This window comes from Zootermopsis nevadensis, unplaced genomic scaffold (assembly GCF_977971745.1).
Source record: "Zootermopsis nevadensis isolate Lab colony 2312 unplaced genomic scaffold, Znev_1.0 Znev_ptg000019l, whole genome shotgun sequence".
Classification (NCBI taxonomy): domain Eukaryota; kingdom Metazoa; phylum Arthropoda; class Insecta; order Blattodea; family Termopsidae; genus Zootermopsis; species Zootermopsis nevadensis.
Window position 1 is genome coordinate 4,533,989 of NW_028259151.1, and position 21,305 is coordinate 4,555,293.

Genomic DNA, 21,305 nt, shown 5'->3' on the forward strand with positions numbered 1-21,305 from the left:
GCGATCGAGGTATGCATTATGTACCTACAACGCCATCTGTTCATTAGTATTGGTTGTGTTGCTGAAAGCCGGGGCTTCCAGAGTAGAATACGTGGAATAGACCAACGGGAGTAGAAATCAACATATCCAGAATTGCCTCTTTTCATTCAGTCATATTATGTACGAGAAATGTTACATTCTGATATCTGTTAGTATTTGTTTTTATCAAATGTTTGACAGTTATCTGCAGACAGCGATTCCAGCCTACATAAAAGTTTGTCCCACTATACGCCATGTAGGCGTTTGGGGTGAGTGGAGGTATAGCTCCTCTCTTCCTTGACCTCGGCACTAGATGGGGGTGAGTGGTCAGCATCACGCCCAGGCCGGCTTTACCCCCGGGAAAGGACCCCGGTACCCATTGTAGAGGAGGCTGGGTGGGCCCCAGAGCCGGTCTGGACGCAGAGGCTAGAGGAAAAATCCTCTGCTCCCGTCGGGGATCGAACCCCAGTCGTCCAGTCCGTAGCTAGTCGCTATACTGACTGAGCTATCCCAGGGTTCGTACCCCACACCTGACACCAGCCTACATGCCATTGCTAATTGACCAACGTGTTAAGATGACAAACATGGAACAGAGCCCCCCTCTGTTCGTAACAGTAAGTATAATGTAGGCGCGCATCCTGTTCTATTGGAAAGAATAGGAAGTATTGTACAGAACATAAACATGCGAAACATAATTATATGCAGAGGTAATGAGCTGTGAATATTCGCATGTTTGAAACTGTGGGTGTACGGTTGGTAAGATGGATGGCTTTGCCCACGTCTCTACAACGGACTCCAGTCTGCTTCTGTTTTTTGTTTTATATGATCCACTACTGAGGGCGCCCTCGGGCGACTTTCTGTGTGTCCTCTTCCTGGTTGGCCAACTCGCTCGCTCAGCGGACCCAAGCCGATCTCTGTCCCAAAGAATGCCAACAGCATACCATTTATTCGTTTTTAAATTCCATTACTATAGCGGCACTTCTGATTCGTAACGGTTTGTCTATTCACTTATTTGTTTACTTATTTATTCAGAATGTTTCCATTCACTGCACACTTTTGGCCAAACAATATAATGGCAAGTTGTTGTGTAGTGTGCGAATTGATTGAAACGGACATTGTTAGGCGGTGCCTTGGAATTTATTAAAAATGACGCGAAGTGAATACCGCAAGAATGTTCCTTTCAACACTGCCACCTCTGGAATTCGACCCACGTGCTCGCTAACTGTAAATTGTGCTGTCTTTGTGACATTTTGATCAGAAGTGTGGTTTCATGTTGGTTACACGAGTAAATGTTAAATTTAAAATGTACGTATTAAATTTCAAATGTTAAAAACAATTATAATTAAAAATTAATCGAAACACTTATGAGATGCAGAGTTCTCACGGCTCCGTGTATGAAGATGGTTATCTTTTCGGATGTTGCATCCTGTTGATGGATAGTCATAGCACAGATGTTGTTAATAGCGGTATGGGATATTATTCGGACATTTGCTACTAAATACCAAATATGTGAGGCATTAAAGTTTGTGTATTAAAGAGGAGTGTATGTAGACTCATTAATTACAGGAGGGCTGGCTGTCTGACACAGTGGTACTTAAAAATATATTTTAAAACAAGTTACGGCTATTTTAATTATCGTCTACCTCAAACGAAAGCCTTTTGCCACTTGAGAAGATCACTCAACCACACTTTTACGCCTTCTTCAAAATATGTAGATCACAGTTCTCGTGTCTTGAAGATTTTAAAGCTAGTTTTGTACTGAGCAAAAGAAAATTATTTTGATTCTATGCTGATACATTCGTATGGTAAGGATTCATAATGCTGCTTAATCTTTTTTTGTTGTAACGTGAACGTTTATGGAAAGACTGATTGACCAGAAGATGATGAAGTCTGCTCAGTTCATGTGGTCAGGACCGTGCAGATCTGATTTGGCACGCATTGAAAGCCTTGTCTTATGACTTGTCTCACTGTTACAGGCGAATATCGAAGGTAACTGAGATAATTAGTTCTCTGGTGTCATAAGCAGGGACTGCAGATGAGACAAACACTTTCACGCGACGGAGGAGTTCATATGACATTACATTGCATTGCGCATTAGAAGCAAGACAGAGTTTCTTGTGAGGTCGGATAAACATGAACAGTTCAGAGTAGTGTGCCCAAAATCGTAAATTGACGTGATTAAGTGGTGTATCAATCTGGAAATTAAATAGGACGTGTTAAGATAATACAAGTGCAGGGCTAAATCTGGTCTGTTTGTAGCAACATAATTTGCTATGGGGCCATTTCCTTGTTAAAATGTGCTGTGGCGTATGAACAGTACTTATCCCAGAGAGAATCTGAGTTGTACATTAGTTTTTGTATGAACAGAGGCGTTCTGCTTGCCTTCACTGAATATAAGCAGATGCATGTCGACTACTGTCTCCTTTTTCCTGTCTCCATAAACAAATCTCACGAATTCCGCCCATCCCTAAACCATTTATCCAAGATTATTGCTATAACTCTTTATGAAGTCTGTCTTAGAGTTACAAAGTTTGGTGATGGGACGTTTCCGTGATATTGGTTGTAAGGGGGGGGATTTTCGACTACCTTGTATGAGTAGGTGCTTTGAGGAATTTCAGGTCTTACTTTAAGAATTTTGTTGTGCCTTTAACCGTCAGTTACTATAATATAGTTATGAATATAGATATATTTTAACATTTCTCATTGCAGCGTTTGTTTCCAGTATTCTTTTTTCTTTTGAGTTCTTTGAAGTTGGCCGAAGGAAAAACACAAAACGTGCTTGAAACTACAGTAGAGTCTCACTTATCCGACGTAAACGGGGCCGAAGAACTGTCGGATAGTCAACTCAGTTTATAATTTTTTGCAAGTCTTTGTAAGGTTGTAGTTTTTGTTCGATGGAAACATCCAGTTCCTCTTCTCTTTTGACTTGTCAGTGAAAAAAATATTACTACTTTATGAGAAATTAGTAACTTCCGTCAAGAAAGTAAAGCACAGCTTCACTCCTGTAATCGAAGCACACCAAAGCGACCGAGTAGGAGGTGTGAGGTGGGGGAATGTGATTTATTCCACTACGTGCCAAGTTGACTGTTGATAAAATGGAGCTTTCCGACACGGAACATCGGATAAAACGGAATGCCGGATAATGGGAGCTGTATAATTATAAAAATTGAGAAAGATGAACTGGAAAAGGATTAAATTGTGAAACTATAAACACAATTTTTACTTGCTATTTTTTTGTCGTCGAAGTTAAAATGGGTTGATCTTGTAGCATGCATTGATAAACGAGATGCTTTAGGAAGAACACAGAACACTGATGTTGAGCTTGTGTGATGTTAACTGTCGTATTTGGGTCCAATAGTTAGTTTATTTGTTGCGTAGAAGTTTTTTTCATACCAGTACGGCTAACAAGTTTTTTTTTTAAATAATTCTAACAACTTCTCTTCCTTTTTGTAAATAAACAGGAAGTAAACATATTTTGCAGACATTTCGATATAATATTATTAATGGGAATGAAGTGGAGAGTATTTCGTAATAAATGTGTTCTGAAAATTCTTCTCTTGAAGTTATACAAGTCGCGAGTAGTGTTTACGTGTGGTTACGTAATGCTCTTGCCTATGACAAATCGAATTTGCTCCCCTTTGTGCAAAAGTTTACAACTGTGACATTGAAACTTGAAATGTGTAAAGCAAAAGCGAACTTAGAGTATTATTGTGTAATGTGCAGCAAGGCCAGTGCCTTGAGTAGAATCATCTCATCAAGATCAGTCTAAACAAGACGGAACTAATTTATATGTTCTATTCACAACCACTAAACTCTTAACGCAGTGAGACTTGTGTCAAGATAAAGGAAGCTAACAGTTTAATCGGCAGAGGACAGACATGAAGATGTCTTATTCTGTTATGTTCCGCCGTATAGTATCGTAGAAATTGTCCGACGTTTCAGATGTGCTTACTGCTTCCATCATCAGGGTGGTGATTTGACGCCCTGAAACGTCGGTTACTTTCTACGAGAGTACACATTCTTTACGATCGTCGCCACGAGAACCTTAAATCTCACAGAAGAGGGACATGTTAAAAGATATTTAAGTTTTAATATTTCGATTTTATTTTCCCACACAGTTTGGTTCGATGTCTCTAAATGTGGTTAAAAGTAGAATTCATAATGGCAAGATGGGATTTACAGGCTTCAAGCAGCCTACACTGTGTTGTGGTTGCTAAGGTAGACCTGAGGTTTGCAGAACAATATACAGTTATTTTATTTTATTTTTTTGTTCAGTGCGCAATCAAGTAGTAACTTTCCAATATGGATGAAGTCAATGAGGAAGTTTCTTTGTTGGTCATCTTTAGTTACAAAGAAACTATTGTTTTTTCTTAGATTGAACATGGAGTAATATTGCAGGAGTTTAGTTGCATATTTAGTCATAATTTGGCCACATACGATATTTCCTTTTGAACTCATGCCTGTTGAAAGTTACAAATCGTGACGACCAATCGTCTGTTCGCTCAGTGGTCAATCTTCATGCATTACACCAGATAACCTATTTCAGGTCAGATTTATAATCTGATGTATACCGTAAGCAAATGAAGCCATACTTTATACATATTCATAGTCTACGCCAGAGTTTCTTAGCTTTTCTGTTTCCATTACCCAAAATTATCTTATACATTTTGATTAAACAAATATATCCATAGAAGGGAAAGATTTTTAGTCACATTTTTACCACATTATGGAATTAAAGACTGTGATTAAAAATACTTTAAATTTACAGCAATGCACGATGCAAAAAATAAAATAGCATATGCTCAACTCGCTGAACCCGGGTGGTCTACGAGGTTACCCCTGTGAAGTACAATGTAATATAAGCAATACTAATTAAAAACGCGGTTTCTTTCCGAAAGAAAACACGTCCTCATTACGAGGATAGTTTGTTGCCGCGGTTTATGGAAATGATTGATGTTCATTCTTAATGGCCATAAATACACTCCGTGGGCAAAGTGTACAGTTTTGAATGTTCAAGTAGGCGGTAGGTAGGAGTAATATTCCTGTGCTTTAAAGAATTAATAAATTTAGAGAATAGGAAACTAAAATGTTATCCTAGGGCTATATTTCATAAGGTTTGCATATTTTTCATCCGTCTCACGATAATTTAAATTAATGACTCCAGTTCTCTTAAATATTTTACTGCAAAAAGTTGTTCGTAAGTGATATGGAATTTAGGCCCTGTGTCTGTCTTTGGGTTAGCGTGGTTATTAACGATAACAATTTTTTTATACTGTAGTTTTATTGTTGCTGTTTTAGATCTTGTCCCTAATGATTAATAGCTATCCGGCTTCATTTTCAGTGTTGTTTGAAAAGCTGTCCGTGGTAGGCTTATTTCTTCGTGAGTTTCTCGCGGCTTCTCAGCATCTGCATGCCCTGCGTAACTGCCCCACCTCCGTATCCACGTCACGTTCTTGTACCGGAAACACCACGGAAACTTTGTCTGTTGTTTCCATTTTGAATTTTCCGTTCTCCATTGCCGTACAGAAAACAAAGCGGAAGTGTAATAATTGTGAACACAAAGAATAATACATAGTCCTAATTTCATAAAGGAGGTACATATATTTATTATAGTACATTACACTGTTCGCGATTATATAAGGTCATCGTAAATACGACACGTCTGCCTGTGTTAATTTCTTATCAATAAATCCATAATTTTAAATAATAGAAGGTTCCTTGCCCACGTGCTACGATATCTTGCATTAATGACTGTTCTATTTTTCCTATATTCAAGTCGCCCTGATGTAGGAGTTTATTCGCGTTCCATTTGGAAGATGACATTACTGTAGAGTCCCGATTATCCGAGCTAAACAAGACCAAAGGACGGTCGGATAATCAAAAATATCAAATATTACGGAAGACTGATGAAAAAGACCATGGTAAATATCAACTGAGTTTACGACACAGAAGAACGCCGATTATACGAGGTGCGATCGAAAGGTTTCCAGACTGCGCGTATAAAAACCCGTACACTTATCTCAGGTATTAAATTCATCCATCACCCTCGAAGTAGTTCCCCTGGGAGTGAACACAACGATCCCAGCGCCGCTGCCAAGCCTGGAAGCATCCCTGGAAATCTTTCTTTGTCAGCCTGTCAAGCACCATCTGCGATTCTGCCTGAATCTCTTCTATCGTCTCAAATCTCCTTCCCTGTTGACCGGAATCATCTGGCTTTAGATAGAGCCAGACTTGTGTGAAAATGTAGACTAGTGGCAGACTCGTGTGAAAATGTAGACCAGTGGCAGACTCGTGCGAAAATGTAGACCAGTGACAGACTCGTGTGAAAACGTAGACCAGTGGCAGACTCGTCTGAAAACGTAGACCAGTGGCAGACTTGTGTGAAAACGTAGACCAGTGGCAGACTCGTGCGAAAATGTAGACCAGTGGCAGACTCGTGTGAAAACGTAGACCAGTGGCAGACTCGTGTGAAAACGTAGACCAGTGGCAGACTCGTGCGAAAATGTAGACCAGTGGCAGACTCGTGTGAAAACGTTAATTAATCCTCGGGTTTTATAAAAGGCAGGAAATGTCTTATTTGTCTGTTTGTGGTTCGTTTAACAGCGCTTCTAGTAGCACCGACTGTGGACAACAAACTGTAACGTCGAACGACAAGATAATTAATGAACTGGGGGAAAAAAAGTCGCGGCATTTGCTTGTAGGAACTGAGGAGAACCCTCGTACAGGCAGGAGTAAGCTTGTGTACTGAACACTGGGCCTTGAAATTTGGTACGGATTTTCTTGATTAGCTGAGCGTGTAATTGGCTTATCAAGGAACTTTTCTCCATGAACATAATTTTATTGATACTGATTTTTATGTCGAGGTGTTACGTTATGTACGAGGTGCGATCGGAAAGTTTCAAGACTGCGCCTATAAAAACCCGTACACTTATCTCAGGTATTAAATTCATCCATCACCCTCGAAGTAGTTCCCCTGGGAGTGAACACAACGATCCCAGCGCCGCTGCCAAGCCTGGAAGCATCCCTGGAAATCTTTCTTTGTCAGCCTTTCAAGCACCATCTGCGATTCTGCCTGAATATCTTCTATCGTCTCAAATCTCCTTCCCTTTAGCTGAATTTTCATCTTTGGGAAGAGGAAGAAGTCACACGGAGCTAAATCCGGCGATCCGGCAAGATCTTTGAGCTCCTGACAAACGAGAAGCCGATTCTGCTTCTGGTCCTCAGACAGGAGCCTTGGCACATGTGGAGTTCTTCCTTTAGAATCAGCTGACAGGTCCCATAGCCTATCCCAACAATGTCGCACAAGTCGTTGATGGTACGACGTCGATCTTAGTGAATGGCCTGACGAATTTTCGTAACATTTTCGGGCGTTGTGCTCGAAGATGGTCGTCCAGAACGCTCGTCATCATCGACAGAGGTTCGGCCATTTTTAAAACGTGAATGCCACACAAAAGTTTGTGCACGACCCATTGCGGACTCCCCAAATGCTTGCTTTAGCATTTCATAGGTTTCCGTAGCCGTTTTGGGGAGTCTTTGGCAAAATTTGATGCACACGCCATTCCGAAATCGCAGGAGGGTCGGTGTAATGCACTACCAAAACGCCCGTAACTAAGAAACAAATGCTAATTCGATGATGCCGGCTGGCACACTGATTCACTATGAATGTAGGCCGCACCCCCTAGCGGCAGAAGCTCGTACTACATCCGGTTCGCCCTCTATTGACACAGTCTTGAGACTTTCCGATCGCACCTCGTATGTAAGTTGTAGGCAAGGGGTGACTTTTACGCAATTGATAGAAAAGGAAGAAATAAAGATATTGGTTTGTAGTTTTATTCCTACATGTGATATGTAAATTAAGTCAGGTGTTTAACTCAGATTAACTTGCAGTGTCAATGACTGAAACATGTGCGTACTAACATCTGTATAAGTTGTCTGGAACGTTTTTTATGTTGTTCAGCTTCAACTCATGTGAAGTTTGAGATGGTAGAATCTGATTAAAAGGAGGTGATAGATAGTGATTAATGTTTATCCAAAGCATTTTGCTTGGAGAGTAATGATGGGGTGGGTAGTGTTACTGTCATCTTAACTTATTAACAAGTGACCGTGTCTTTCACAGTCAGTACCCAAATATTTTCTTTAGTAAAAGAAAGAAGCAATGAAATAAAACACTTTGTCATTGTTATTGGTCCAAGAAACTGGCAAGGAAGTTAGTGCCAGTTGCTTTAGAGTAATGAGAGCCTCAATTTTGTTTACTGGACAGCTGTGCGTTTTGTTTAGTTTGATGTCGGGATTATAATTTGGGAGGAAAAATTTTAATTTGGCACATCAAAAAGAGAATCAGAGTAAAAGCTAAAGAATCGAGGATTTTGTATGATTTGAGGTTTTCACAGCGGTGGGTATGAAGATTTCTGTCTTCTGGGTTGTTGCGCCGTGTAGTCTGGTAGATGTTTACCAACGTTTCGGAGGTCATACTGCCTCCGTCATCAGGGCGATGAAGATTTCTGTCTTCTGGGTTGTTGCGCTGTGTAGTATGTAGATGTTTACCAACGTTTCGGAGGCCATACTGCCTCCGTCATCAGGGCGATGAGTATGAAGATTTCTGTCTTCTAGGTTGTTGCGCCGTGTAGTCTGGTAGATGTTTACCAACGTTTCGGAGGCCATACTGCCTCCATCATCAGGGCGATGAGTATGAAGATTTCTGTCTTCTAGGTTGTTGCGCCGTGTAGTCTGGTAGATGTTTACCAACGTTTCGGAGGCCATACTGCCTCCGTCATCAGGGCGATGAGTATGAAGATTTCTGTCTTCTGGGTTGTTGCGCCGTGTAGTCTGGTCGATGTTTACCAACGTTTCGGAGGTCATACTGCCTCCGTCATCAGGGCGATGAAGATTTCTGTCTTCTGGGTTGTTGCGCTGTGTAGTATGGTAGATGTTTACCAACGTTTCGGAGGCCATACTGCCTCCGTCATCAGGGCGATGAGTATGAAGATTTCTGTCTTCTAGGTTGTTGCGCCGTGTAGTCTGGTAGATGTTTACCAACGTTTCGGAGGCCATACTGCCTCCATTATCAGGGCGATGAGTATGAAGATTTCTGTCTTCTAGGTTGTTGCGCCGTGTAGTATGGTAGATGTTTACCAACGTTTCGGAGGCCATACTGCCTCCGTCATCAGGGCGATGAGTATGAAGATTTCTGTCTTCTGGGTTGTTGCGCTGTGTAGTCTGGTCGATGTTAACCAACGTTTCAGAGGTCATACTGCCTCCGTCATCAGGGCGATGAATTCATCGACGCTCGAAACGATGTCGGACTGTTAACGACCGTGAACCTGAAACTTCTTTACTAATTATTTTTCTGTTACGACATTTCTTTGGTTTTCAATGAGAAAAGATACATCGCGTGTAAAGGAGAATGCGATAATGGTGATAAACCTATAGGAAGCTCAGAAAGTCGTTTTAGAATAGAATATTTTAACGTAATGGTAAATCAAACCAAGTTTACATACCTGGTTGGAACCGTTTTCAGAATTTGTTGTTGAATTTGGTTTTGTTTTTGTTTTGTCAAACCCGAAGAAATGCCTTAGAAAAAACTTTTTAAACATTGACAAGATTTTAAAACTGACTTATCTTTAGGAGACGTCTGTGAAATCAGTTGTTACGAGCTGTTTGACTACTTGCAAGTTTTTAAGTTCAATAATTCCTTGTCATGTTTTTATAAGTTACGCGGCATTTCTTTGGAAAGCTGTGTTCCCAGAAAATGTACGTGATTAACCTGAAAATTTTCACCGGCCCTAAAAATATCTTTCTGTGGAATTGAATGAATCCAAGATTTCTGATTGATCCAGCGCTGAAGCTACGTCATTCTCAGTCCAAAAAGCGGCCAATTCCGTCAGTCGCCTTTGTGACATTCTTGCACGAAAGTTGGTCGTTATCAGTTTTAGCCTCGAGAAGTTTCTCTTATCAGATGCAGTGATAACAATAACAGTATAATAACTTTTCGATACATTTCATTCACCGAACAGCGAATTTAAACATGTTTCTTATATCAGAAATATAAACTATTTTTAAAAATTATAATTGCGGCCTAACCTAACTTTCTGGCCGTGGTATTATGTCATTATTGCAGTAATTACCCTCGTTAGGATTTATCATCATAATAAAATTTGTTATTTTAACAATACGAGCCATGTAATTTGTTAGATTAGTAAGAAGGTACGTGTTGGTCGAAACGCAAACTGTAGAAGTGCTTCGGGCCACAGGTTCGTACTTCCGGTATGGTAATTACATGAGATAAAAGAATGTGAACATTATATATGAATTATGTGTAAATAAGTAAATTAATGTTATATTTATTATTGCTTTAATTAAATTTAAACACGGGTGCATTATTTTACTATTTCAGTTTGTAAGAGTGCGAATTCAGTAACTAAAAGTTGTTATTAAATGTATAAATCGTAACGTTTATATGTGTATATGCTATTAATGAGACTCGTTACTCTTCATGTCTGCAATTTATCACATTCAGGAACCATATATGTTGTAGGTGGCATCATAATATCTTCCGAACGTTCATCAGTTGGAGAAGCTCGCTGTTTTGTATTATTTATGTTCGTGATGGAAAGGGTTTGCTCACATGTTTATGTACTTTCATATAAACATAGGACTTGCAGAGCAGAATCTCCTAAGTCTTTTTAACTTCGTCGCATCCAAGGCACTGTAAAACTGGAAGGCTGCTTCCCCTACGTTTATTTCGGTAAACAGACGAGCTCTGAAGTTCAGTAACCTCCATCTGCAGATTAATCTGGAGTTCTTCTGCATCCGATGAGAAGGGGCCTTCAATTAACCTCAAGAACGTATCTTCTTCTTTGGAAAATGTCTCGTTTCAAACTTTTAGATTAATAGTTTGATATCATTCGAATATCTTTTCACTAGCTCACCATGATTGTAAGTAGGAAAATGACTCATTTATCCTCTGGACAGTTAACTTTTAAACAGTTGCAACTTAATTTTGAAGAATTTGAGTGCTGTTGTCATTTCAAATGTAAGTTTAACTTTTCATTGAAGCTCAAAATTAAGCTGATTTAAGTGATATGTAATGTCATAAATGAAACACGGATAATTTTTCAACTTCGTAATACATTGGATTTTTATTATATTCTTACCAGCGTATTTTTACACAACAGTCGCTTCACTAACATTTTTGATTCGTACAGATGGAGCGCCATCGGTACAAACGGCCATTAAGTTGTCAAATGTAAGACCTAACTTTTCAGTCACACACTTGATGACTTTATATGCAGTTTCTTTCTCGGTTACTCGGCCCACCATAGAACACAAACCAATCACTTCCTCGGTTGCTATGAAGTTTTCATCAGTGACGCGAATGAAAATTGACAGTTGCTCAGTGTCTGTTCAATCATTACTCTCATCCATAGCCAAAGAGTAATATTTAAATTTCTCAGTTTTCCCCCGTAATTGATTACCGAGGTTGTTGGCAATATCGACCACTCCTCGTAGTATTGGCACACGTGAAAAATTGATATTCTCACGAACATTTTTTTTTCTTGTCGGGATAGATTTCAAAAACTGAGATTAATAAACACTTTTCCCCCAAACTCGGCTTCAGAGATTCTCTGGTCATTGGCATTGGTCTCATTCTGACGAACGCGCCAGAATTGTTACTCCATGTCTGAAGACAGCATTAGCTTATTTCCCGTGATATTGCGTCGTTTAGAGGGAATTATTCTAACACATTCCGAATCAGGAGTTTAGTTCACAGGTAGTCTTAATTTCATATCTCATGACTGGCGCTTTGTCATCTATTCGATGCAATAGCAAGTGACAAATGTGAGGGTAATTGTGAAAGTAGAATGTGCACGAATGGTGGCTTGGAGTCGTGACAATTTATTGTTCATTTTGGGATTGATTTTGTAGGAATGAGAGAAACCTTAAAAAGGAAACACTGTTCCGGTTAGGATTCTAACTGTATGCCTGTAACTGACCCCATAAAGCAGAGTCCTCAAGAGTCCTCAGCCAAGCAATTTAAGAGCCCAATATCTGATCAGGCACTATACTAAACCTAGTTTAATTTCTGTCTTAATTTATGTATTGGTTATTGTTTTAATTTGGATTTGAGTGGTTTCGTACTGGTTTCCCAAATATGAACACTCGACAGACGAATTTAAACATTACATGATTGTAATCTGGATGCAAACAAAGACATATCTGACAATGTAAGATTTTAGTTGGGATTTCCGTAGTTTATTCTGCTTCGTGCTTCTATCTATTGCAGGTCCTAAGGCGTCCCGAATGAATGTATTCTTCCTGAGAAACAGTTTTTTTCAGTTATATTTATTTAGAGCCTTTTGAGTAGTGTGTAACTTAGGCGCGGCTCACAGCCGATAAGCCTACGTTGCACGTGACAAATAACAATAACATTATATACACAAACATATATGAAGATACAATTTCACATTCATATAATTACATAACAGCGAAACAGGTGGTCTTGCCCACTAGTGCCACCATGGTTCAGAAAGTCTGCGTCACTTCAGAATTATGTTTGGTGCCTTAATGCACTTTTGTAGTACACGGTTTGAAGGACTCCCTCGATGTAGTTCGATCGTTAGTTATAACGTTCGCCAGTTATCTCATTACTCGTTCTCTCGTTTAAATGGAAATGGTATATCTTTGAAGGAACACCATTTGGCCAAATCTGGGCAATTTATCACCATTTTGAATTGGTAATATGAAGAGTCGGGCGTTTCGTCGCCATTGGGTTGAATTTGCAGTGTCTCGGCCACGAGGCTCAGCGGCAGTGTCTCTTTGTCGCACGTGATGTCTATTTCAAAAGTCTGGACGTTTTGCCAAGTGGTGCATTCGTATATGGCTGGAGTTTTCCTCGTCCGTTGATATCCTAATTTTGTAAAGTTGAATTTATAATTTTCTTGTGTGATGTAGTCTAGTCTCTGGACTTTGATGCCCCTGAAATTATAAAACCAGTTTTTATTGCCTTTAATGAATTTTGAAAACTTTATTCACAACCCTCTTAAACTACTTTATAGGACTACGAAAATTAATTGTCACTATTAAATTAACTGTAAATCGTCAAATCTAGACGTCCGTCACATTATCCTTACTTTAGGGAGGTGTTTCTGTATAGGTGCTTAATAAGGTGCCACACGCCATTGAGTCCAAAGGTGAGGTGCATGTGTTTTTCGTCCCACGCCGTCTCCATCAACAAGACACACAACTGGATCGTGTCCGACTGTCGAAACCCGTTGCTTCCTGTAACCGCCCACGGAACACCCATCCAGCAACCGCTGAGGTTGTAAGACTCCCGGTCGCAACGGCTATCCCGATCCGTCGGAACCTGCCCAAAACAATTTTCATTAGGATAGGTAATTCAACTTGGATCACGAGCTAAGTTATGAGGTGGAAGACGCGTGGGTCAGTATGGTTAATAAATGACGTATGGAATAGGTATTGGAAAGATACACAATTAATATCATCACCAACTGTAGAGAATTTGTATTCGGGCTGAGAGACCTTATGTATTTTGCGACATTTAGTGTGGTCTAGCGGGCGGTGAGAACGCTAGCCTTGAAATCCTGGGGTCCCGTGATCGATTCCCGGTGGTGCCCGGATATACAACTTATGTTGGGCAAGAAAGTGATCTAGGCATCACGGAGTTTTCATCCGCGGCTTCCCCGGTTTCTCCGTGACATCCCAACAATTACTGACAAACCACTTCTGGATCATCTGCCTAGGAAACATATGAACAGGTCCCTGTCATGAAGAGGATGGAAGGATCCTGTTCATAATGTCACTAGGGGTCGACTCCGACCCGACGGTACATGCACATTGTGCGAACAAGCCTAAAGTTTTCAGGAAAGCTGTCAGATTCTGAAATAATATCTATTTAAAATTATAAAGGTCGTATTATATCGTTTAAAGAAAGGGTTAAACGTACCTGAACGAATCGTGTCACCTCTCCTTTGCCATTGAAGCAGATTCTAAGTAATTTTGCTAGCACAATCGCGGGTAAAACTCTGAGGGCAGGGTTCTGCTGTTGTGTAGAATCGCATTTCTTCTCAGTCACCATCTGAATATGCTGTAGGAACTTAAGTACGAGTTTTCCGCATTCAAATAAGGTGCAATATAAGATGCGATAATCGATTACCGGTTTCGTAGGAAGCTGCAGCATAATGGTGTGGTATTCGTCCAGCAGTCTGCCACAGTAAAAAGAACACACCCCGGCAGAAATGCAAGGCAAGACCCAGGCGCGAACAACTCGTAGCCACCATGCAAGGCGTTCAATCACATTGCAAAAGGATTTCCGTATCGATAATTCCGTGTGCTCCAATTCTGCCTGCTCCTGGTGGTTTTTACTCCGTAGTTTCTCCAGCGTGGGGAGTAGATAAGATTCAGGTTGCTTCGAAATCTGCTCAATTCGTTTCTGGAATTAAATACATTTGCCATTATTTTGTAGTCGAGACAGACTCGTTATGTTATCCGTAATGGTCTTATAATCTTAGGGAACATTACGAATTGTATTTTCAGATTGCTACGATGTGTTATATGGACCTGAGGGAGATTAAGCACATAACAAATTTGACGTTATTGCATAAGGAGGAAATCTAAAACCACTACGCCTTGACCTACACCCGAACGTAATTATTTCACATCAGAGTGTACAAGTTATATTTCCATAAATGGCATCGCTTTGTTATCTCCCCACCCTCACACATGTTTATTTCTAACGGTAAACGAAGTTTGGAATTAATTTACCCTTCAGTGTACACGACACATTATCCCAAAAGTCAGCCATCTCCAAGGTTGGACTTTTTTATTTCGTATTCTTGGGGTAATTAACGTCAAGAAGTTGATGGAGTAAAAGATATTGAATCGATTGGAAACATAAAGAAATGCATTTGGAATTTTGATGAAGAAACTTGCTGTAAAATTTTCATGTGGAGGATGGATGTATTAATAATTAAGTGAATTATATTGGAGTGGTTCTAACAGACGGAGACTATTAGTACGTTAGTTATTCAATTCAAAAGCCTTTGTCGTGTTTGATATGCACATTTAGTCTTACCTGAATTTTGTTGAAGGCAGAGAGAAGTACTCGACTGCAAACGGCGTCGAACCTACGACAGACTTCTCTCAGTCGACCTATTTTTGCATATGTTCCGGTGTAGAGGAATATTTCGGACAGCATTTCTTCCGGAAGATTCTGTATTTTAATAGAATTGTCGATTGGTGGTGTATCATCTTCGGTCGTAATCTGTTTATTTTTTGCCATGTCGTGTTTTTCGTCGTACGATGACGTCTTCCGTTTCATACTGCATTTCGTGAGTTCAGTCCCTTCTTCGGTCGAAATATTTAGGTATTTTGCCGCTTTCTGTCGTGGTAATATTTCCCATTTCTCAACTTGTAACTCGCAGCTGAGCCATGTCTTTCGATTCATACCACATGTTAAGGATTTCAGCATCTTTTATTGTCACGTTATCTATTGTGGTTTTACGCAGTTGTATTGAACTCACCAGTTCTTTCGATGTGTGCGACGTATTAACTCAATTTACACGTGTATATATATTGATATATAGCTTTGTAGTGTTATTGAACACTATAGAAAAAACACAAACACAGAAACAAATCGATCGCTTTGAGTTTCTGAATGCGAGTGGCTCGTTGTTATAGGAGAACTAGTCTACAGTAGTTTCGTCCCATTATCGTCTGTCGTTCCATTGTTGTGCATAGTTGCAGTGTTGTCCGTCGTCCCATTGTTGTCCGTCGACCCTTTGTTGTCGAACGGCCCATTGTTGAGTAATCATGTCATCTGTTGGCGTTTGTAGACTATTAACTGAACATTTGAAAGAATTGTTAAAATTTAACTATGAGTTGAATTGTTCGTGGTTGAGATCTCTTCGGTTTTTGGATGGATTGTACTATGTCCGGTCGGAAAATGTTGGGTTTTAGGCGGATCGGAAAAATTTCTGTAAATATTGGTTCTGAAATTTTTTGACGTAAATACATCTATACGGAAGGGTCATTCAGAAAAAAACAGCTTCAGGAAAATGAGTAAGATCCATACCAACAATGTGTAAATATTTACCAATCAACCAACCAAAGAAGCTAACTGAGGGCAGAGGCCTGCGCAAGCGCAAGCATCGTCCCTACCTAGGTGAAACCATTCCTGCGCACAAGACGCATTGCTGGAAATGGTAAACGGTCGTAATATAAGAACGGAAATTTTGCTAACGCTAACGGGGTTTCGTCGTGGTGGGAGCCTCGACCATTCAAACTGGGATCTGTTGCTGCTGATGGGAGGTTATCCCGTCAGGCAAGTTGTCGAAGGAATTTGGTTGGTTGGGTCTCTGGGGTATGAACCCAGAGAGGGAGGGGCCGTTTCGGCTGAAGGCCTCTGCGGCATGGGGGGAAGATCACTTCAGCTGATGGCCTCCATGATCGGGGGGAAGGGTGGCGGGCCGTGCCCCTATTAAGTTATACCCTGGCATTCGCCTTACAACTGAGGAAAGCACGGAAAACCTCAGTCAGGGTAGCCGAGTAGTCTAACCACTCGTTGTGCTGACTTGGCCGTCTTTTGGGGATGGCTTCGGCTGGCCTGCTGAACATCAGTCGCTCTCGGTTGCCCTTGGGTGAACTCTGGCAGCCCTCATTCGGCACGAGTGTCTTCCGAGTTGCCGAACTAAGGGGTTCCCCACACCAGCTAACCTCGAGTCAAACCTCTCAGTTAGTGCTCTGATGTGGTCGGCAAAGAAAGGGACCCCCAGATCCTCATGTATTTGCCTGTTACTAACGTACCAGGGCGCGTTAGTAACAATTCGAAGACACTTGGATTGCAGAACTTGCAGCTTCTGGACGTGGCTGTGGGCAGCTGACCTCCAGATCGGGCATGCGTAATCCATTATGGGACGGATGAGCTGCTTATAGAGTAGTACACCGTTCCTGATTGACAGGCCACTTCTCCTATTGATAAGCGGGCCTAGCACACCTAATCGTTGCGCTGCCTTCTTTCCCACTTGGTTGACGTGCGCCGACCAAGTAAGCCCGGCGTCAAGGGTGACCCCCAGATACTGCGCTGTTTTGACCCATTGGATCGGCTGTCCGAGGAACTGCACTGCTCGGGGCTGTTGGATGTGTCTTCTCGCGGAAATGAAGAGAACCGCGGTGCTCTTCGAGACGTTGATAGCAATCCTCCAGGCCCTGAGCCAGAGCTCAAGTCTACTGAGGTAGGTCTCCAGATACCTGACGAGAAGCGTTGGGCTACGGGACGTGACTACTAGAGCCGTGTCGTCCGCGTATTGTGCTAACTCGACGTGGCGGGACGGTGTGGGTATGTAGTTGACATACAGACTGAAGAGCACAGGGGAGAGAATTCCGCCCTGCACAACTCCAGCCCGCATGGTACGACGTGTGGACGTGGCCGACTGGAAGGATGTCTGGAATGTCCGGTCAGCGAGGTAGGAAGAGATGGTTTTTACCAAGTACGACGGGAAGTTGAGGACGGTCAGTTTGTATAGGAGGCCTTGGACCCAGACTGTGTCGAAGGCTTTGGCCACGTCCAGGAAAACCGCGCCGGTTAGCCGCTTCTCATCAAGGTTTCTGTTGACCCTTTCGACGAGGCGAGCCAGCTGTAACGATGTGCTGTGTCTGGGTCGAAACCCAAACTGCTCGTCGCGCAGCAGCCCGCGTTCACTGACCTCGTGTAGGACCCTCGTTAGTAGGATTTTCTCGCAGAGTTTGCCGACCGTGTCGAGAAGACTGATGGGTCTATAGGAAGAAGGTAGCGTGGGGTCCTTCCCCGGCTTCAGTATGGACACCACTCGAGCGTGTTTCCATGCCGAGGGGAAGTGTTGCCTGCGAAGGACCGCGTTGAACACTTTCGTGAGAAAGGTTACCGCGCGTCGTGGAAGATGTTTCAGGACCCTGTTCGGTATACCGTTGGGGCCCGGAGCCTTGCCAAGCTTGAGTCCCTTGATGGCCTGGGCGACCTCCGATGGACTGGTTAATTTTGGTTCATTTACAGGGGCATACTCGTATGCTCGCATCGCCTCGTTAACCATGTCAATTGTAGTCAGGTCCGACGGGTAGTCTACCGGCTGGAACTGGACCTCAAGGCTGTCGGCTAGGGCTTCTGCCTTCTCGGGGTTCGAGAGAGCCAGTCCTCCCATCACTAAGAAGGGGGGCGACGGAGTGGGGACTCGCATCACACGCTTGGTCATTTTCCAAAGCGACTGGTCCTCGCAGTCCAAGGATTCGAGCGTGTCGCTCCACTGTTCGTTCCGCCACTCGTTGAGACGATAGGTCACCGACCTCTGGAGTCGATTGACCTGGGTCTTAAGAGCGGGGTCTCTTGTGACCTGCCATCGCCTCCTCAGCCGGTTCTTCAGGCGTATTTCATCTCGAATACTAGCGGGTAGAAGCGGTCGCCTGTCAATGCGGGGTCGAAGCTTGGGAGCGGACGCTGCTGTGGCTTCCAGGATAGCACTGGTCAGCTCCTCGACGCACTTGTCAATTTCTTCCTCGTCGTTTACCACGGGGTTCCCCGGTAGTCTGCTTTCGAGGCAAGCCTGGAATGCAGCCCAGTCCATTCTCGCGAAGTCCGGGCGATCAGGCAGGTTTTGAAAGGACGATCGGCACGTGGTGTCGACGAGGACGGGCAGGTGATCTGAGCTGAGTGCGGGGCAGACAGTCAGGTGCACCGGTAGGACGAAGTCCTTGATGAGGACAATATCAAGGACGTCAGGTGTGGCGTTGTGTGTGTAGGGAGCCGTGGTTGGAGAATCCGGCCCGTAGATGAAGCAGGAATTTCTGTTGGCGTAATCACGCAGGAGCGAGCCCCTAGTAGAGATAAGGCTAGAATTCCAGTCCGTGTGTTTCGCGTTGAGGTCACCAGCCAAGAGGACCGGGAAACCCCCGCTCAAGCACTCGGTCAGGTCCGACTCTATCCATGGCCGGGTGGGTGCGAGGTATGCCGCCACTAGCTTGACTTTCCTGGTTGCCAGTACCAGGTGAATGGCGGTTGCTTCTAGTTGTTGTAGACCCGATACCGGCACAGGGTAATGATCAATGCCCCTGCGGACAAGGATCGCTGTGCCACCCCCTAGCGTCGGGCGGTCCGTACGGTGGCAAACGTAGTTCGCGAACCTCAAGGCCCGACCCGACGTGAGGTGCGTCTCGTTCAGGAGGCAAACATCGACTCCGTAGTCACCGAGGAACTGCTCCAGCTCCAGCTTCCTGTCGCGGACACCGTCGGCGTTCCAGTAAGCCAGCCGCAAGGCCTTGCTACCGTGTCCTCTAGGCCGTGCAGTCATTGTCGGCCATGAAGAGGAGAACGGTTTTGAGGAGGGCTCGCGGACGAGACCCTGTGTAAATATTTACGGAGAATGGTCAGCTTTTATATGAACTCCTGCTTGCATAACAATGCTTTACTCCTTTACCTAAGAAACTAATTGTTACGTCATCTGATTACTCGGCATTGTTGTGTTACATTACTGCCGTCAACAATCCGCTTTCATTATTGCGGAAAGAGCAGAGCTGTGAATCGCTTGTAGAAGAAGTGCGTCGTAGAGTAGATAATTTTGTGCTGGTAAAAACGTTTTAGAATATCACAAGTACTTATCTTATATAAGATTTATTAAGAGATCTGTGATACTGCCCTCCACTCTCTCCATTTCCGTTTTGATTGAATTGATCATTGCCGGTGGACATCGTGGTCTCTTCCTATTCAACAAAGTTTGAGATATGGGATTCCTATTTATTATTATTGTTCTTCACGTTAAGCGCCCGCCACTCGAAAACCGTAAGAGATGTATTGGGACATATAACGTACAAAATACGTATTATCTCTTGAGCTTTCCATATCTGTTTTCAGATTTTACATATCACAAATGGTTTAGGTTCTAGAAACATTTATTTGTACAAATAAAGGCGCATCGCACACCACGATAGTGCTCCGTTTGTGTGTTGCGTCATACTATGTAGAGATGACAAGATGGATGACATTGAAGCTAAAAGAGACCGTTATGCAGAATATGAGAGACAGTACAGAAAACGTAAAAAATTGAAGTATTAAATAATGAACCTGAAGTACAAAAAAAAATCTAATGCTGAACGTATGAGGGAATGTAGAAACCGTAAGCCGCCAACTAATGCACTGTGTATGAGGGAATATTTGGCCACAGAAGGTCGTAATACAATGCCCGTTTTATTGGCAGGAGAGTTTAACATTGATTTAAAGAAGGAGGAAAATCAAAGCTTTGTCACATTTATGGAGGAAACGTTTGGCTTGATGTTGATGTCAAATCCTCAGTGCAGTACTCCTGGATCAAAATCTTGTATAGATATTTTGTTTCCACGAAATGTTGATATTCTAAAGTGTACAAATTTTATAACATATTTCATCTACCGCAGACTCATCTCAAGCGTAACTAATTCAAGTTAAATAAACGATGTCTTAATCAAACTATTTACTCAACTGTAAAGCATGTATAAAGGAAATATTTAGAGTAAAGCTAATATATAAACTTCCTTTCATTGTATTTATTGCCTAAATATAATTTAAATACAAAGACGTATTTACGTCAGATTCTCCGGACCGGTGGTTCCACTGTCAATTTTTTGTTGTCGGGATACATTTCAAAAGCTGAGATTAATAACCACTTTTCCCCCAAACTCGGCTTCAGTGAACCCCCCCTCCCCCCTCTTCAACTTACGTGCTTCATTAAGTACGACGCTGTAATTTGTCTTTAACTGACATCCAGTTTTGCTAAATGAGGATGTTTGGCTTCGAGGTGTCGACGAATTCCTAGGTACAGACAATGTTTCTTGGCAAACAAGGCTCACGATTTTATCTGTCGTAAGTGTAGCCCATTCGGGATTGAAATCTATTTTCAAATCGAGTCTTTCTCGTTTTTATATAACTAATGATGGCAAGGAATCAAATGTAAAGAAAAACCATGTTAATAAAACGCAGACTGATATAACGCGCTAGAAAACTAAAAACAGTGCTTCAGTAATACGTATTACGTTGTTTACATCAACAATGGGTAGAGCGTTATGGCATGCTCTGCCGGTATTGTTGCAGGTGCGGGTAAGAAATTGCAATACATTGTTTTAAACGCAGGTGTTCATGTAACAGATGGCCAATGTTGTTCGATATTCAATCACTGTTGATAGTTGAAAAAATGCAAAGAGAATTACTCATAAGTTGGTTATATTCCATCCTAACTATAAAAAGTCAATAATTAATATTAAATATTTGTCTA

General features: G+C 42.2%; 2 protein-coding genes across 5 annotated transcripts in view; one reads left to right on the forward strand and one right to left on the reverse strand.

Moving 5' to 3' along the window:
• osp (myosin phosphatase Rho interacting protein outspread) overlaps positions 1–21,305 on the forward strand; it is a 255,539-nt gene that overhangs the window by 35,727 nt on the left and 198,507 nt on the right. The window lies entirely within an intron of this gene.
• Positions 12,374–15,698, reverse strand: LOC147873366 (uncharacterized). Of its 2 annotated transcripts, none has more exons than XM_087351486.1 (4): positions 15,110–15,698; positions 14,192–14,467; positions 13,149–13,381; positions 12,374–12,993 (listed from the first exon to the last, which is right to left on the reverse strand). In XM_087351486.1, exons 1-4 carry the CDS (start codon positions 15,503–15,505, stop codon positions 12,663–12,665), a joined length of 1,236 nt encoding a protein of 411 aa, XP_087207612.1. In that variant the 5' UTR covers positions 15,506–15,698; the 3' UTR covers positions 12,374–12,662. The 2 variants fall into 2 exon arrangements, with proteins under 2 accessions (XP_087207612.1, XP_087207610.1); XM_087351484.1 differs by having other exon boundaries at positions 13,982–14,467.

Coding starts and splice junctions, on each gene's coding strand:
- LOC147873366 (XM_087351484.1), bottom strand. CDS start 15,505: ATGCTGAAATCCTTAACATGTGGTATGAATCGAAAGACATGGCTCAGC. Junction 14,468..15,109: donor CTGCCTTCAACAAAATTCAG/GTAAGACTAAAT, acceptor ATTTAATTCCAG/AAACGAATTGAGCAGATTTC. Junction 13,382..13,981: donor AGGTGACACGATTCGTTCAG/GTACGTTTAACC, acceptor TGTTTTGGGCAG/GTTCCGACGGATCGGGATAG.